Source organism: Camelus bactrianus, chromosome 5 (genome assembly GCF_048773025.1).
Source record: "Camelus bactrianus isolate YW-2024 breed Bactrian camel chromosome 5, ASM4877302v1, whole genome shotgun sequence".
NCBI lineage: Eukaryota > Metazoa > Chordata > Mammalia > Artiodactyla > Camelidae > Camelus > Camelus bactrianus.
Genome location: NC_133543.1, coordinates 19,339,824 through 19,358,199, shown reverse-complemented (window position 1 = coordinate 19,358,199; position 18,376 = coordinate 19,339,824). Strand labels below are relative to the sequence as shown.

The window sequence follows — 18,376 nt, the reverse complement described above, 5'->3', positions numbered from 1 at the left end:
GAGGGCAAAGCTGGCCCACCCAAGTTGAACTTAAGAGCTCAGCAGGAGAAACAAGAGCCAGAGGAAGGAGAAACAGGGTCCCGCTGGCCCCTGCGGCCCTTTGGGGGCTCCTGCCGGAACCTGACCTTCCCTCCCAGAGAACAAGAGGAGTTTAAGGCCAAAGTGCAACGCAAGTTAATTCCTGGCTTTTGAGCTTCCACGAGCCAGATCCTGGCAACACAAGGGATTTTAGGATGTAATTTTAACTCTCTGGAAGTAGAGCCAACTTCAAAACCTACCTCCCCATATTTGACGGCCTTCTCACCAACCCCCAAGGTGAACAACCAGGAGAGCTAAACAGGCACTTTAACTTCAGAGAGGAAAAGTTCTAGACAAGAACATTAGACCTTGAATCCTGGCTCTGGCACTTAGCGCTGCTTGTCCTCAACAGACTGGAGTCATTTCTTTATGTGAAAATGAGGCTAATAGCTGCTCCGCACCCAGGGTGATGACAGTGAAACAACACACCAATGTGAGGTGTTAGCATCCAGCATCTTAACCCCCTGAGTTACACTCCAGGCGGAAGAGCAGCCAGCAGCCCCAGGACTGGGTCTCCTAGCTCTCAGACACCGCGACCCTCTGTTCTGCTGCAGGACACAAACTTGGTTAGACGGATTCGCTGGCTCTGGCTTTTACTCACCTGTAGTAAACGGATCTTGTAAAGTTTCTCTTTCTCCATATTATACCGTCTGTCTAGGTCTTCCTGAAATTGGAAAAAAAAAAAAACACACCCCACAATTATACGGGAGTAAGAAATTTTCATTTTTTGATGAAGTCTTTTAAAGTGGAATTTTTTTATAACTCCCCTACCCTGGGGCCCCAAATTTTTTTCCCAAATGGTGGAGTTCAGGGTCGGGTCCCACGTCCTGTGAGACCCTTGAATATTCTTTCACTTCACTTTATAACAACTCCTCCTTCTTCCAGGATCCAGGCTGAATCCAGGGTTCTTAAGTGAAGTATCCCCCAGACCCACGTGCCCTTCCCTCTGCCACCAAAGAAAACCATGAGGAGGAGGAGACAATCGCTGCTTCAAGCGCCGTCCTCCTTCGTTTGTGTTGAGGGTGATGCGGGCTCGCCATCTACATTTCTACTTAGGCTGCACCGTCCAGCATGACAGCCACCAGCCACATGTGCCTATTTTAATTTACACTAACTAAAATTTAAAAAAATTCAGTTTCTCAGTTGCCTTAGCCACATTTCAAGTGCTCAGTAGCCACATGGAGCTAGTGGCTGTTGCACTGGACAGGGCAGACACAGAACATTCCCACCACTGCAGGAAGCTCTTTTGGACAGCGCTGAATTAAAAGAGAGAAACCAGCCCCTCACTGAACCTAGAGACGTAAGAGGCAAGCCGGAGGGAAGAGGAAGCCCAAGGACGTGAGCATGAGAGGCTTTCCTGCTTCTCTCTTTCTCCTCCCCTGCCTTTTCTAGTCCTTTCTCCTGGAGGCACTGGTTTAACTCAGAACAGGGCAGCCTCATCCTTTCATTTACGTACTACGACAGCGCAGCAGAGCTGGCCCGCAGAGCTGACGACGTTTACCCCCCGGCTCCTCACGGCCTGCTGAACCCTGGACGCCGCACCGGTGGGACAGCTCTGCCCTCTGCACCGCCCGCCCTTGCAGCCTGTGGGCTGTGATGGCACGTGAGGCCCAGGCCAGCCTCTCCCCTTCTCAGCTCAGGTGCCAGAGTGGAGGCAGAACGAGGTGCTGGGGGTAAGCCCGTGGGAAAAGCGGCCTCAGGGCCATCCCTGGGGCAGGTATGCACGATGCCTGCAGAGGAGGAGGTGGCGTTAGAGGGGACGTGGGAAGCTGTCACAGGGAGGACACAGAGCTGGCTGCCACACCCACAGACGACAGTGGCAGACCTGAGAGCGGGCAGGTACTCACGTTGTGAGTCATCACAGGGGCCAGGGTACCGTGTGGCTCTCCTTTAGAGACAGTCTGAAATGAGGAAAAGTGATAAACACCATTTCTGAGTAAAAGGCTGGAATAGAAGCTGAGGGTCTAGATGTGGGAAGGGGTGGGGGTGGGCAGTTTACTGACCACGTTTGAATGGGGAGCAGCCTGCACACAGCCCCAGATTTTAAATTGTTCTCAAATGTCCGTCAGTCACATACTAATAGGCCAAACGGGTAACTGTCTCTGAACGTTGAGTCATAATTTCTCTAACAGGATGCAAAGAAGGAAACTGTGATGGTGAAAGTCTGTGATCTGTGCAAACCCAGGGGCTGGCTGAGCTGACGACATGAGCATCAGCGCGTCAGTGTTTCAGAAACACCTGGGAAGCCTGGACCCCGCTACCCTCTGTACCAGTCCTCATGGCTGGGGCTGTGACGAGGTTGCAGCCTGGCTGAGGTGACACAACCCATCAGGACAGGGTGGCGGCACCTCCACGGCCTCTCTCCTGCCCTGAGCACGGCAGCGTCCAGGCCGGCCCTCCACGAGGCCCCGGCAGGTCGTCCCTGGCCTCATGCTGGCTGATTGGGCAAGTCTCCTCCCCTCCCATTTCTACAAGGGGGAGGGTGCAGTTGATGGGTCCCGAGGCCACATCCTGCTCTCCACATCCTTGGCAGACAGATCCCTAGAAAACGAGCTTTGAATGGAGCGTGAGGAAGGAAAACAAAAACACAGTGAGCCCTACAATCTCATTTGGTGAGAGTAACAGACTTGTTTGTCCTCGGCCACAGTGGCTCCTTGGAAGATCAAGGCCTCTGCTCCAAGAGCCAGCAGGGATGTGTCCTCAGCCCGGGCTGCCGGAGCTCTAATGTCACACCCAGCGGGGCTGCCTGCCGCATTCCTGGCTGGCACGCAGCGCAGGGAGAAGTGAGCAAACTGGCCCAGGATTTAGGGGCACACAGGATGGGTGGGAACAGAGCTCAGGGGGCTTCTGGAAACACTGCCTCCCTAACGGAGGGGGAGGCCAGACTCCTAAGCTGGTAATTTCTGCCCTGGGGCTGCTGCTGTCCACACCCATGGCTGCTTTTACCAACAGAAGGAACACAAGGATGTGGATGGAAATCTAAGAAAACCCTATGATAAAAACAGTCAAGGACTGGGCTGAGCAAACTGGCCCGTCTCTCACAGCACCAGAGCCTCTGCCGGTTAGCCCTCCAGCAGACCTTTCATGGTGGAGGCCACAGTGGCCCCCAGCAGTCCGGAGGACTCCTCCGGAGCCCCCACCTTTTCATCTCCATCTGGCACCCTCTCGGCCTTCAAGTGTTCAATTTCCTGCTGCAGTCGCGCCATCTCCTCCTTTAAAAGCAACATGGACGTTGTTAATGTAAGACTTGGACAGGCTAGTAATTGGATACAATTATTTACCTTGATCTAGAGTCTTATTTTCACGTTTTGTGAGTTCATGCTAGGACAAAAAGTCCATTAGAAGGTAGCTGCCCAGACTCCCACTTTTCAGCCTGGGAAGGTTTTTTCAGGAGGATACTGGCAGCTGGACCTCAGTCAGAGGGGGCCTTTCTTCCTGAAGGGCAGGCGAGGCTCGCAGTAACCCCTGGGACATGGGACGAAGGAGTGGCCTGAGCCTAGTCCCAAGCAGCCTCCTCTGCTTCATCTCTTCTCCACAGGCCTGTCCACCCTTCCTGGGACCCTCTGGCCCACAACCCTGCCTCACCAAGGCCCCCTCCACTGGCCACCCTCACTCCTGGAGTCAGATCCAGCTCCCAGAGGGCTCCTGTGCCACGTGGCCTCCCCTCCCCTGGACTCACCCAGAACTTGTCTTCTGCTGCTGCCCCTGCCATGGTCACCTGTGTGCAAGCCCCACCCCCACTGCTGGATTGCGAGTTCCCAGGCGGCAGAGCGGAGGCTTGGACACATATGACACACGGACACCCCAGGTTTTCAGGGCGGCCCTGGTTCATAGATGATATTCCTTTCACACTTTGTAAGACTTTCTTAAGTGCATCTGCACATCAGAAAACACTGTTCGACTGTGCTCTCAGCTTTGGGGTCTGGCACACACAGTGACTCTTCTGACTCACTCCAGTGTCCTCGGAGGACGCAGGACCTACCACAGTACCCTGTTCCTCTCGCACTCTGACATGGACCTGCCTGGTGAGTCTACCTTCCTGGCTGCTCCTGGATGGGGTGCCTCAGCAGCACGAAGGCGGGTAAAGCAGGTTTTATGGGAATCCTGGTTAATGTCTGCTAACACCAAGCAACACTTACACGACAATGTGCTTTAAACTCCTGTTCTTGACTTTTCAGATTTTCATTCATGGCTACCAGGGCTCTCAAGTTCTGTAGGATGCTGAAAAGGCAAAAAAACAAAAAAAACTGGTGACTTCCGACAAGCCATTGTGATTTTATGAATCACAGCTAAAACCAATACCCTGGTGAAAACCGAGATCCCAGGTAAAAAGGGACTTCTTTTAAAATGTCCTTTATCTCTCCCAAGAGTGTCAACTAGGTTGGTTTCCCATAAACGATGGCGACTACTGTTTAACTGACAGTATTACTCATTTAATAAGTTGAGTCCATCAGGCTGCATCCAAACAAACAGGACAGAATCTAGAATTAAAATGTCCACTGCAGAAACATCAATGAGTTTCAAGATCACTGGATATTTTTAATGATACCAATTATTCAACAGACTCAGAGCATAAACAGTACCGTCATTTGAATTCCCATTTTTAATTTTCATTCCAAAGGGAAACAAGTTGTTCAAGGTCATTAAAAACACTAATTTTAAATGAAAAATGTCATGTCTGATAGAACTTTGCTCCAAAAGAGCATTTCTAATCATAAAGCAAATAATCTGTAGGTACTTCTTTCCTAAATCTGCCCATCAAATCCAGAAGTGCTCACTCTGTGCCTGCAGGGTTTTAGAATTTCACGATCTCACTCAAATGAGTGACATTTGGGAGATTTCCCCACCCAGTTTGGTGCTAAAATGGTTAAATGTAAGTAACTGTTTCTTATAATTAAATTATCTAAAGACAGTTAATTAAAAAAATAAAAATCCAAAAACCCAGCAGCTGTGTCTTAGCAAAAAAATAATGTACCTTCACTCCCAAGGAGTCAGGGCTTAAATATGCGCTGTTAAACATTGGTAACACCAGTTGGCTCCAAGGAGAACCGGGTGGCTGAGGGACTGGGGCAGCAGGAAGACTTTTCAGCGTATGCCTTATTGAACCCTGAGTGTATGACTTAGTTTTTAAAAACAGAAAACAAAACAAAATAAAATACAAAGAAGTGCTGCCTCTGACCCCCAGGGGACTGGGAGGAGGCGGCGGCTGGCTCAGTGCAGACGGAGCCCTCCTGAGCCCGTGCCTGGGCGCTGGACACGCTCTGGATCCACAGTGAAGGGAGTGGCCAGCCAGCAGCAATGACCCCGGGGACCCCAGTCCTGTGCTCAAACCCAGGAACCAGCGAAGCTACCTTCTCCACAGAGAAAACAGGCACACACAGAGACCCCTTACCTCGGATCAGCTTTGGATTCTATCCTCTCGAGGGCTGCTTGCTCTTGGTCCAATTTCTCACTGTAACTCTTCAGCTGCAAGAGAGGAGGAGGCAGGCTGCTGGAGACCTGCTAGAGCAGACGGTGAGGGTTTCCACTCTCCTCCCCGGCTCCCACCTGCACTCTTGCCCCACAGGTGGCCATGCCCACTGGACTTGGCTGCACACTGAGAAAATCGGAGTTCAAGAGGAACAGGACGGGGGTGGAGGGACAGCACGTGAAGGTCAAAATTGGACCCTTCTCGACACATTCTGTTGGTAAAAGGAACATTGGTGATATCTTTAAATCACAGCAGCAAACGGGCAGAAAGCCAAAAGTAATGCTGACAGCAGGTGCCTTTCGGTAGGAAGAGGTAAATAAAAACAGAGGCTGTGACAGACAGACCTGGGTTGTAACTGCCGAATACCACTGTCATGGGCAGTGTTAAGTCTCCTATTTTCTTGAAAAACTTCATTTTTTTTCTGAGTCAGATAGTGAGGATTTGAAAAAAAATCTTAAGGAACTCAGGTTTTAATTTATAAAGTATGTAGACACATCTATAATAGAATACTAAGCTGTAAGAAAAGAAAGAATAAACAGCTTGTTTATGATAATCTCTAATGTCTACTGTTAGTTGAAGAAAACAACATAAACCCATGACTCTAACGTGCTTGCAGTGAGTATAAAGGAATGCATACACTGAATGGACATGCATATAAAAGAATTTCCATGTTATCTGTATGTGCATGAAATATTTCCGCGAAGATTCACAAGGAACTGGTTACCCTTTGGAGAGAGTAACTGTGGTTGGGTTTCAGAGGGACACCGTTTGAGCTCTTTGAATTCTGAACCATGTGAATGTGTGACCTATTAAAAAAAAATACAGGTAAGAAAGTTCCAAGGTTTCCAGCTGAAAACAGAAGAGCAAGTACAAGTTGCAGCAAGCCCTTCCTGCCTGAAGTCCTAGAAAGTCCAGGTGATTATGGTGAATCCTGGGAGGGGGTCCCTCGTGGGGAGTGGGGCAAGGAAGACGGCCAGTAGAGAGGCAGGGCCTGGGGAGGACTGTAGCGTGGACCCAGTGTCGGGGAAGGACTGTCTGCAGGCTGGGGTCTGCACAAGGAACAGCCGGTCGGGCTACGCGGTGAAGCCCAGCTCCCTTAACCCAAGAGCTGGCACACGTGTCCCAGGGGCAGGCGAGACTCGGGAGGAAGGGGGAAGACCCCGACCCCCAGTATCAGTTACTACTGGCTGACTGCACCCAAGAGTAGGACCCCCTCCTAGAATAATTGCACGAAGCAGGCTGCCTAAAATGGATACAGGATCTATACAGTTGGTAGCAGAAATTTCAGAATCAAAATTAAGCACACCATCAGGAATTATCAAACATGTGAAGACGGATAAAACCATAAAAAACAAAGGTATCAACTCAACAAATGCATTTTCATCTGAAGGAAGAGTTTACAAACCAAGAAAATCTTTAGACACAGTTACTGCCCTTAGAGAGACAGGAGAGGATACTGTGTATATAAAAAGAATCAACGTGACACACAGGAAATGAAAGTTGTGATTGCCGAAGTTTAAAGTGGACAAGCTGGAACCTGGGGCCCCGCCAATACAGGGACCTGCAGCCCCACCACGTGTCAGGTGCCGTCCTCCGTCCTGCATCCTCCACGCCCTGCTTTACCTTTCCCTAAATTTACTGGAAAGACAGGTCTTCCCTGGCGTTCAGTGCCACCAGGTTACCCTGGAAGGCCAGGCTGTGCTGGAAAGGTGCATCTGGGCACACCAGCACGGAAGGGCTCAGCGTGCGCATTCTCCCCAGTCCTCGCCTTGAAGAGATACGGAGACTGGAGCCCAACGGCAGAGCTCATTACTCATTCAGGGTCCTGGTCTTCAGCATTCCGACCCAATCAGGCTTCTTCTTGAGTCATTCAGCACTAGGTTTTGGAGCCTCCCACTTTTCTAGACGGGAATGCGTTTGACTGTCCTAGTGGACAGTCAGCTCTCTGAGAGGTCTTTGGTGCCAGGCTGTCAGCACTGGAGTCTGCACGGCCTCTCTGCTTTAGCTTCTCCAGCTGCAGACCAGGGATGTTAACAGTGCGTCGTGAGGGTTGTTAGGAAGAGTCAATGGACGGATACAAGCGACATGCCCAGGGCACACCCGGCACGTTGTACTGCTGGCTGCTGTTTTTATGTGAGGACAGGAAGATGATCTCCTGTTACTGACTTCACTCCCACCTTCTACCTTCCCAGCACATGAAAGGGACTCAAAAATATCTGACTTGGTGTTTAATCCCCAAAGCGACTTGACAGCCACATAGGATTTACATCCTAAGGCATGTGAGTGTCTTGGGAAACTGCTATCAAGATGTTTTGCCTTTAATCTCCTCCAGGTTGTTATACAAAGATGGGTCCGTGACTTGGCCAACTTCAAGCCAGGGACTCTGCAGCATGGACAACTGGACGACAACAGGGATTCTGCCCCAGGAGTCTGCCACCTACTGTGCAGGAATATCGTCTGAGGGCAGTAGGAAGCAAGCTGATGTCTCCAAATGGAACAAAGGCGTCTTTAGGAAGAATTAAAAAAAAAAATTCCTCTAATTGTCATTCTTGTGCCTGCCCTTTTCAAACATTCTGACAATAATTGAAGAGACTAGTCCAGGTCAGAATTAAAAAGGTTTGCCAGGTTTACAGCAAGGCAGCAAACTGAGTGCTGCATATTGTTAGAGAAATGACAATTTTAAATGTGCATATTTCATGTGAAATAAAAAAATAAATTAGGGAGGGGCTGCCTTGGCTTCAGAGATGTCTTTCAAGACCAGCCCTGCTTCCACGTGGTCCGGAAAGTACTAGGTGGGGCCCTCGCAGTGAGGCCTGGGTGCGGTAAAGCATTAGTCCTCCATGGAGACAGAGACAGGAACAGAAATACCTCAGCTCCCCTCACCACAGAGCTGGCATCATGGGTGCTTGTTTTCCTGGCCTGGTTTCCTAGGCAATCAGAAGTGGGAGGTAAGCAACGCAATGATGTGGACGGAAGACGGCACACTCGCAATGTGGATTAGGAAATGGATCGCAGGGTCAAAACAGACCCACCACCTGGGTCTTCCTCCTGGGACCCTCCTCCCTCATGCCACCTGGGAGCTCACCAGCAACTCTGCACATATTACACCCCTCTGTCGTCGTGTCACCTTACAGAAAGAAACCTGCTCACTCTTGAGGAATCCAGGATCTGGGTGCAGCTTGGGAAGCAGGGGCCCTTGACTGTGAATGACTGCCCCTCCGCGTTCTTCCACGTGGCCGGCCCCACCTGTCAGGCCTGCCGTCCTCGGGGAGCTTTCCTGACCCCGCAGCCGCGGCGATCTCTCCCCCCAGATCCTGATGGTTTAGAGCTCGGCCGCGTGGATAAATGATGGTTTGGGTCACACACTCCACGTGACTGTCCTCTGTCCCCAGATGGACCTGAGCCCCAGAGCAGGGGATCATGACCCCTCCGCAGGACTGATGCGAGCAGTGCAGTTGAAAATGATTCTCGACGGGCCCTGCGGGGGAAGGAGCTCTGCTCACCTCTGTCAGCGTTTTCTTTTTCTCCTCGTATCTGGCTTGCAGGCTGCCGTGACTTGCCTGCAGCTGCAAAAGAAAAGATAAAAGGCATGTGCTTTCATTTGAGCCCCACAGCAGCATAGACATGGGTTACACGGGTGGTCTCCACATTTCAGAGATGAGAAATGGAAGCCCGGAGAGAAACTGAGCACATGTGGGGATTTCAGACTCAGTCAGCACCGACTACACGTCAGGTGAGGGAGGCACTAGGTGTTCTGCATAAACCCTAACCGTGAATGGAGGACATTATTCTTACTCTACAGATGAGGAGATAAACGCTCCAGGGGTTAAGGTACTTTACCGAGGTTCCATAGCTGATAACTGATAAAGCCTGGATTCAAATTCAGGTCTGACTTCTCTGTATGCTACAGTCAACTCAGTGAACCAACTTGCCCGTTCACAGCACACAAACTGCACCACCGGGGCACCCAGAATCCAGCACAGGCTGCGCTGGATGGCAAGCGGGGCCAGGTAGACATGAAAAAGGAGGCAGGACGACAGTACTCAGTACAAGAAAGCGCATCTCCTTCACTGTCCGAAGTCCCACGGCCATAGACTTACACCTCAAAGCCACGTCCCTTTTCCTCACTAAAAACGTGTATCCTTGTGCTGTCTGTGATCCTGCCGCTTTCTGAAAACATTCCATTCAAAGCTCAAAGGGTTTGTCCATTTCTACTTTTGCAAAAAGGAAGTGGAAAAAGACCACCGTCAGGCTCATCAGACTCTTTGGTTGTTACCTGCTTACAAAGTAACAGTGAGAAAACTTGCCTCTCAGAGATTATTTCAAAGTAACTCGCCCCATCCTTGAACCGGTAAGCAACCTGTTGAGAGTTATGTCACCTTCAGAGAACTTTACTCCTACACGGTGCTTCTAGCCACCGGTTTTTGTGACTGATGAATCTCCAAGGAGGCCTCTCGGGAAGCCACCTCAAGTGGAGGTAGAGGAGACACTGGAGGGGAGCAGGGGTGCTCTCACTCCTTGCTTTTCACAGGGAGCCTTGTCTGGCAAGGACTTTCATTAACCCATCTGTGTCACTGGTAGGTGGGGAAAGTTTCTCCTCTTGACATCCTAGGGATGTACCCTTGAAGCTCCAGGAAGAGGTCCTGGCATCTTCCCACCTGCTTCACCCACTGTCCTGCTCACCTGCACCCCTGCACCCACCACCCACCCAACATTTACCCAAGGCTCTGCTCAGTGAGGTGTGTGATGGAAGAGGAAGACCATGGCCCAGTCCTTGCCCTCAAGGAGCCGGACCAGGAATCTGGGGATGGATGTGTAAGATGAGCTGGCTCAGAGCCAGGCTCTGGGGAGGCCAAGGAAAGCGGCACCCTGCTTACCAGGGAGGTCGAGGAAGGCTTTGCCCACAGAGACTCATGGGGGCTGGCTCTTGGCAGGGAAGCTGGAACTTGCTAACGAAGGGAAGACTCACCTCTTCTCCTTAATTAATAAGAGCCTTCTTCATCTTCTCACCTGACCACCTCTTCTTTAACAGGGAATGTTCTGGTTACTTGGCTAAGTTTTCGTCTTGCCAGAGTCTCAGCCATGATTCTCCTATCTCCGTGTCCTTCTTCATCACTAACCCCTAGACTTACCCCCCAGTTCATCAGCTGGTTAACACTGCCTTTCTGGATTCCTCTTCCTCAATCTCAGGCTCCTTCCCAGCTGTGTACTAGCTGAACTGCAGTCTATGCCTTCACCACATATTCCCCTGTTGGATCATGAGATGTTCTTTACTCCTCCTCCCCCTTTCCCTCCTCCTCCCTTCTTTCTGTTGGGCTAAGCCTCTCTCCATGGTTCCCACCCTCCAGGCCACACGTACATCCTGAGGCAGTTCAGGGGGTGAGAGTGGAAGGGCCGGGACAGATGCCCCAGAGGCCCGGATTCTTACACAAAAGGCTTGCTGTTGGTCCCTGCACCCCGTGACTTCTGAGCCTATTAGGTGATGAAGGAATTCTGTACACCGGCTAGCCTGGAGGCGAACCACCTTCTACAGGAGGGCAAATTTAGGGACAGTAACAAAGTTCAGTGGCTGCAGATCTTCCTGTGGGACGTTCCGGATGAAGTGGACTGAGTAAGTCACCGGCAAGGATGGTGCGTATTCTTATAGCTCAAATCATCTTTTGAGAAAAACTGTTTATGAACATGTTGATGTTGGCTTTTAATCTTTACCAAACATTCAGATCTAGGCTTATTTGAGAAACATACATGCTAATCTTTTGTTCCTTATATTTGCATAAAGCTTGTCTTCATAAAAAAGTGAATCCCTGCCTGTATCCTCACTTCATCCTTGAAGCAATCTCTCCAGACACATGTTGAGCATCACTTGAGACCCCCAACTCCTATGTGATATGTGGCCCTGGGTTAATCTCCCTTTCTACCTCATTTTCATCACCCAGTTGGCCCAGCCCCTGGCCAGGGGCTGCTGGGCGTGATGGTCATCTGCAGTAACCCGAGCCACAGCAAAGACTGCCGTCCTTTAATGACAGCCTGCAATACATCAGCCAGTGTGGCTGGAAACTAACGGGCTCTTGGTAAAAACTACTGCAAAACAGACTGATCAGAGAGGACCACCCTTTCAGCTGGACTAAGACTGTGCCTGAATTGCATCTGAGAGGCTTACCATTCCTTCTTCCCAAGTCTGGATGGGAGATGAAGCAACATCCACTCGTGCCGAGCTACTCTGGCTCGTGGGGTCTGCAGTTCCCTCAAAACCATCCTCCCTCAGGGGATGAAGACATTAAGACAAAGAAGCCTCATCCTTGATTCGGGGTCACGTTGATTCTGTGATGAGTTCTTTGTGAACCAATCACTTTCAGGTTCCCACCACTGGCAAGGGTCAGCAGTAGAGGTGACACTCTCTGAGCTAAGCATTAAAATGTCCAAACAAATCATCAAACGGAAACCAAATCACAGTCAAAATTTACATCCCTGTTTGCTTATGATCCAGAGCATTTTGGTAAAGCCAACCTGTTGTTTGTTCAGCTATGGCAGAGTAAATTCTAATAGAACAAATTCAAACAGAGGAATGACTAAGTAAGGACCATTTGATATAATAATATCTTTTGAATATGTGGGACTTGAAAGGATGAAAAACGTACAAGTTCAAAATGCCAACTGGCACCCATTTTTGGAAAATCAATTGTCGTATGAACTACTGGTGAACTGTTCTTTAGAGAGCCACATTCATTCCCAAAATCTTCTGCTGTTTGTGTATTTGTCTAATTAATTAAATCTTATTGCCAATGCAACTGAGGCATATAACGATTTTTTGTCTTCTTATGACTGATCCTGAGTCAAACTCCACAACTTCCTCTAATGTCTACTTCCCAAGGCAAATACATGAAAGTCTCCACAACAGTCCCACCCATGGCTCAGGATGCCAGAAAGCCAGCTCCCAAAGCTCTTTTAAAAATGACCTGGTTTCCTCCACTCCCCTACTGCCACTAGTCAAAGCCACTCACAGCTCACGTCTGGACTACTGGGCCAGACTCCTAATGTGTTTCACGAATCCCTTCTCATCCGAGTCCAGTCAGTTTCTGTTCCCACGGTGAACAGAATGGTCTCTGAAACATGCAAATCTGATCAGGCCCCTCCCCTACTTAAACCCTCGAACGGCTTCCACCGTCTGTATCATGACCTCTCTGACTGGACTCTGCGACCACCTGCCTTATTCGTGACTCTCCAGGCACAAAACAGAAATTGGCCAAGACCCTTCCTCTCGCAGGTCTGAGTTCATGTTCTGTCCTAAGTCGCCACCCTGCCCACACAGACATCCTGCTTGGCCAGCACCTACTCAGTTGCTGTCCTCTGGTCCCACGCTCTTGGCTCTCCTTCACAGCTCTAACGAAATGATGCTGCAGGACGTCTTTGTCAGTGTGTGTCTCCCCACTGCTACCTTCAGACCCCTGAGAGGAGAGATCGTAACTCGTTCATCCACCAGCACAGCCTAGCTCAGTGCCCAGCACGCAGCAGTGCTTGGCTAATCTCTGCAAATTAACAGACGCTCCTCTTGCCCTGTGATCCTCTAGAACAGAGGCTGGCAAACGTCCCCTCCCTGTAAGGGCCAGACAGTACATATTTTAGGTTCTGTTGGCCATATGGTCTCAATTCTGCCACTAGAGCTTGAAAGCAGCTGCAGAAAATACGTAAACGAATGGAGTGCATGCATTCCAGTGTAACTATTTCCAAAGACAGGCGGCACTGGACCCCCAAGGGCCTGAGTGTGCCGACCCCTGTTCTGGAACCTCCCTTGGCCCTTCTGCCACAAAGACCTTAACTCCATCCTTGGATTCTCCCTTTTGGAAGAATGGTTTCATGTTACTTGAACGAAATTACGAAAAGAAAACACCAACCTCTTCCAGACGTTTGGTCTTCTGCAGAATCTGCTTGTTCAAGGAAAGGACTTTCCGACGATGTAGCTGGGAGGTTCCTAACTTTTCTGGACTTTCTTCAGCTGATAGCTCAGACTGCTGTGGGAAACAGAGGGCACACCCAAAAAGGATTTAATTAGTCTGCCTCGGTTCACTGAGACAGCCCATCCCAGCTCAGTCTGGGCAGAACACTCCTGGGCAGACGGTCACACCAAGCCAGCGGAGCACGGGGTCCTGTGCAAAACCCAGTCCAGAGAAAAAGATTCTTCTGACACAAAGACCAAAAGCCCTTTCAAGAGAATCTACATTCCCAGCAGAGTGAACAGCACGTGCAGAAGCCCGGGGATATGTAACTGCCGTTAGTTAGGTTGACAGCACATAAGCAATAGGGTCTCATTAAAGGGTCTCACAGGGAGGAATGACATGGTCATCCCAGAATCTTCCTAAGGTCATTCTGGAGTTATCAAGAATGATTGTGAGGGGGAGGGTATAGCTCAAGTGGTAGAGTGCATGCTTAGCATGCACAGGGTCCTGGGTTCAATCCCCAGTACCTCCTCTAAAAAGAGATAAACAAATAAACCTAATTACCACACCCCTCTCCGGAAAAAGACTAAAAAAAAGGAAAAGAATGTGAATTGATTCACTTTAAAAGTATTGTACATATATAGTTACAAAATTTAATCATTCAGAAGCACTTACAATGAAAAGAAAAAGTCTCTCAACTTGTTTCTCCCCATCCATGGGCCCATTCTCTTTTAATCATTTCTTATTTCTATCCTTCTGGTGTTGGCAGATGGTAGATTTGAGAGGGATGAGAGATGCTGAGAGAGGCCAGCAGGAAGTTCCTGAAGTTGTGTAAGTGACAAGGGGATGGAGGAGGAGGACTGGGCAGGATGCGGAGCCTGTCGGGACGGGAAGTAGGTAAGGGAGAGACTTCTAGATGGGGTAATGAGGTGAATGCAGCAACGTTATCAAGAAACCATGTAAAGAAGGAGGCAGCTTGGTGTAGTTACTGAATACAAACACTGGCCTCAAGACACCAGGGAGGGAAGCCCCAGGGAAAAGAAACAAGGAGGCCAGCCCTATTCCAACAGGTGCCCTTAAAACACTTCTTGGATGATCACAGGATAGATAGCTTTATTACACAGTCAATGAATACCCATTATAACCGCACTTCCTTTTTTTCACTGGAAATATCCCAATTCCAAGCTGTTCATTAACTTTAAGCCCAAGTGCAAGAAAACTAGTTGAATATTTGATTTTCCCTGTATGCTTTGACAGTGATCATGTGCTTGAAAGTTTGGGAAGATTTACCTGTGGGGAAAAGAGACAGAAAAGTGAGAAGGAGGAGAAATGGGATGGTATAGTCATTGTTTAGATTGGTTAAGGATTACCCTGAATAATCCAGAGGTGTTTTTAATGGCTGATGAGTTTTTTGCTGCTTAAAGATGAAGATGGGAGACCACCAGCAGGATACGGCTGCATAAAATGCCAGACAAGCATCATTTTCTATCTCATGGGCTGGTAGGCCACAAAGGAGACAGAGCACCATCCCTCTTGATTTTCAAATCACTCGTCAGAAACATAATTATAATTAACTAATTATATCTCCTCCACTCTGCATCACCCTGTACTATGTTATCAATTTGGCCACTTTTGTCTGTTACATATTTAGCAGCTTTTTTCTTATAGTTAATTTCAGATTTGGGTTTTAATATGCAGCTTAGATCCCTTGATACTGATTTCCAAAATGTCACCAGCATCCCCTCAGAGCGTTTCACTTTACTAGCAGAATTACACAAACCTTCTACCTCATGACTTATTGATGTCTGAAATGGAAGTAATTCCCCAGTCACTGGAACCACGCCACATGGTGTGTCTCTGTGTTTGATGGCAGGATTATCTAGAGTGCCCGACCTCCTCTGGCTGTCTCTCTGGCTTTGGACCAGGCTGAGCTGTGGGCCAGCAGGCACCAGGAGATCCACGCCTGCCTCACCTCCCAGTCAGACTTCCTCCAGTCTGCGGGGGTAAGAGGGTCGGCGCATACTCACTCAGTGCTGTCCTGCACCTTTGGCATGATTTGGAAAACATCTCCAACTCTGAGCATGCTTTCCTGCTGATAAACTGCTTTCAGGGCCAAAGTTCCAAGAGAATGAAAACTGCATTTCCCACCCAGATTCCACACCCTCTTATCAGTGTACCTGGCAACAGGCATGGCTTTGTTTAAAACTATGACCTTTGATTTCACTTCCAAGAACCCTTCTTGCATGAAAACCAGTAGCTATCTTGGTATCTGCAAAGAGGATCTCCAGGCTAGCTGGCTATCCCTGCCTCCTGCCCTTTCCCTCTTGATTTATTTTTAGCCACATGGTCCCTTAAGACCCTTTAGGGGGGCTTTGAGGTCAAAATCCTTTTCAAAATGATATTAAGATATGATTTTTTTCCTCTCAATCCTCTGTGACTGTACAGTAAAATTTTCCAGCGGTTATAAGGCATGTGATGATATGATTGCTCTGATGTTAATGTGTAATATGTATATGATTGTTATTTGTAAGTGAATTAATATGTAAGCTTTTAGGACCTCAGGAATTTTTAAGAGTTCTTATAGGGTCCTAAAACTAAAACTTTTGAGAATCATTACTTTATTCTAAGGAGCCAGGCTCACTTGGGAATCTACCCAGTGATTGGGACAGCCTCAGTAACACTGAGCTCCAACCAACGGGGTGGGCCCACCCGTAACACTGAGCGGGGGAAGTTCTTTCTGATTCCACACTCTTACTAGACAGCAGCTTCAACCAACTGGAGAGAAAATACCTGTAGTGCACAGAAAGGATACTGAAGTCTCTAGACAAACTTACTATTACATTTCTGTTACCACAGTTAATGTTCCAAGCAAACATGGGCTTTCAAAATCCTTTCTCTTATTGCTAGGGAGCAATTCTCACTGCTCTGTGCAGTCCCCTAAATCTGCATCTGCAAAATATTAATGTACATTGATATCAGGATATTAAGTGCCATTTCCATATCTGACATCTCTCCAGTGCAATTAAAGTGAATAACATGCACATGAACAGCCCACAGTACACACACATTTGTGAGTTCCTTCATCTGCCTGAGTCTAGAGATGGTGTTAAGCAAACTGCTTTGTTTAATGGGAAGTTATTTTTGTACAGAAAAAAATAATTTATTCCAGAGCTGAACCGAACAGAAAGCTGACTGCTGTACATTTCAAACATACTTTTTATTAAGCAACTGAAAACCTTCACTTCTTTCAAACACCCTCCTCAAAGCCAAAAGAACTAGACAGAGGAAGGCAGAAACAGGTCTTTGAAACAGTATGGCTTATTTCACATTCTGTTCACTGACAGTCACCGTGGAAAGAAAACAAGATGACCACGTTAGATCTTAAAGGATGAGACAAAGTTGGACAGATGGAGAATAGGAGAGGGGGCTTTACATTAAATCCTTGACAGGAAAAAGAAAAATTAAGTCCTTGGGGATATCTTAACTGATTTCTACTTGGAAAGTACAACACCCATCAAAGAATGCCAACCATCTCTAAATATTCCATTTGTATTTACATTAGAGCGAGGGCTACAGTGCCAATCTAATTTTGTTCAACAATTTCAGATTAAGAACGTGCTTTCAAAACCACTCAGTGGATTAAGAAGGCTTCTAGTGCAGATTCGATGTTTTCTAACAACTGACAGACATCTGCAACTTCTGTTCTTCTGGGAACCAGATATAAATGTCACTGGGTAATATTAGTCCTGTTCAAAATAGTAAATTCCTAAGAGAAACGAAAATGATTACTTTAGCTAAAACTATATACCTTTATAATGAAAGAGACCCAAAAGGTTATCTACATATCAATCTTCCTAATACAGGAATCTTTCCTTTGTCATCCCCCCTCTCGTCCCCCATCAAAGCACGGCCACTAAGCTGTCAATAATAAAGGATCCCTAAGTCATGAGGGTGCCATATGTTCTCCATGCTGAACTGAAGAGGGACTTCAGTTTCTGGACCTGGATGAACCCTCTTACTGAAAACAAGTAAATAGACAATATAAATTTTTTTAATGTAAAAAAGGCTATGAGCTAGCAAGAATGTAAGAACTCCTGGAAGGCCAAAGAGGTAGCGAAAGTGGGCGCCGAGGAGGTACGTGTACCCGGGGAAGTTGGCTTTTTTCTGGAGAGTCTCTGCCAAAGCCAGCTGATCTCAAGCTCTGATTTTTACAATTTAACAACTGCTTTGCTTAATCCTTGACACAGATGTAAGAGTGAAAAATAGCTGCAATGAGATTGTGTAACAAAAGATTTGCCCTCACGCAGTTCTGCAGTCTGAATTCACACACTATATGGATGGCCCCAAAAATGGACACATCAAGACCACGTGCACAAGGGGCCAGAGCTGGGGGGTGCCCGGGTGCGTGGCAGAGCAAAAGCAAATCCTCTCTGGAAGAGCATGGCTTCAATTTGAGGCCTCAAAGAATTTCCACAGATAAATTTCCAAGCAATATGAACTTACAGTCAAAAATCAAAAGTGCACATGAAGTCAAAGCATCATGAGCAAAAGCCAGCAAAAACTAATGGCAGAAAGGGACCTGCAAACTCAAACACACATGTGCCCATTCCTCCCTGAAGCCACAGAGACTGTGTGTAATCACTGTCATGTAACAGTTCAAATTTTCTTACACAGAAGCAACCACAGCCCTGTCCTCTCTCCTTTCTACGCCAAGACATCAGCTCCTTTCACCACCTTGGCTTTTATCCTTTGGACACATCCCAGCTCATAATCCTTTCCAAGCATTCCCGATGGCATCTGAGCACTGCAGACAGGATGGGATCATCCACTTTCCCTGCTCTACACTCTGCTTCCATGAATGAAGCCAGATACATAAATGTTCTTTTCAATCTTC

General features: G+C 48.1%; 1 protein-coding gene across 4 annotated transcripts in view; it reads right to left on the bottom strand.

Annotated features, from left to right (window-relative positions):
- The window catches only part of CCDC93 (CCC complex scaffolding subunit CCDC93), an 82,353-nt gene that overhangs the window by 15,103 nt on the left and 48,874 nt on the right, over nucleotides 1–18,376 (bottom strand). For all 4 annotated transcript variants that reach the window (XM_074363527.1, XM_074363528.1, XM_074363529.1 and 1 more), the window contains 7 exons: nucleotides 13,441–13,557; nucleotides 9,052–9,114; nucleotides 5,471–5,544; nucleotides 4,218–4,299; nucleotides 3,219–3,290; nucleotides 1,926–1,979; nucleotides 680–742 (listed from right to left, as the gene is read on the bottom strand). In XM_074363527.1, the coding sequence (XP_074219628.1) occupies nucleotides 680–742; nucleotides 1,926–1,979; nucleotides 3,219–3,290; nucleotides 4,218–4,299; nucleotides 5,471–5,544; nucleotides 9,052–9,114; nucleotides 13,441–13,557 (525 nt within the window). The remainder of the gene's footprint in view (nucleotides 1–679; nucleotides 743–1,925; nucleotides 1,980–3,218; nucleotides 3,291–4,217; nucleotides 4,300–5,470; nucleotides 5,545–9,051; nucleotides 9,115–13,440; nucleotides 13,558–18,376) is intronic.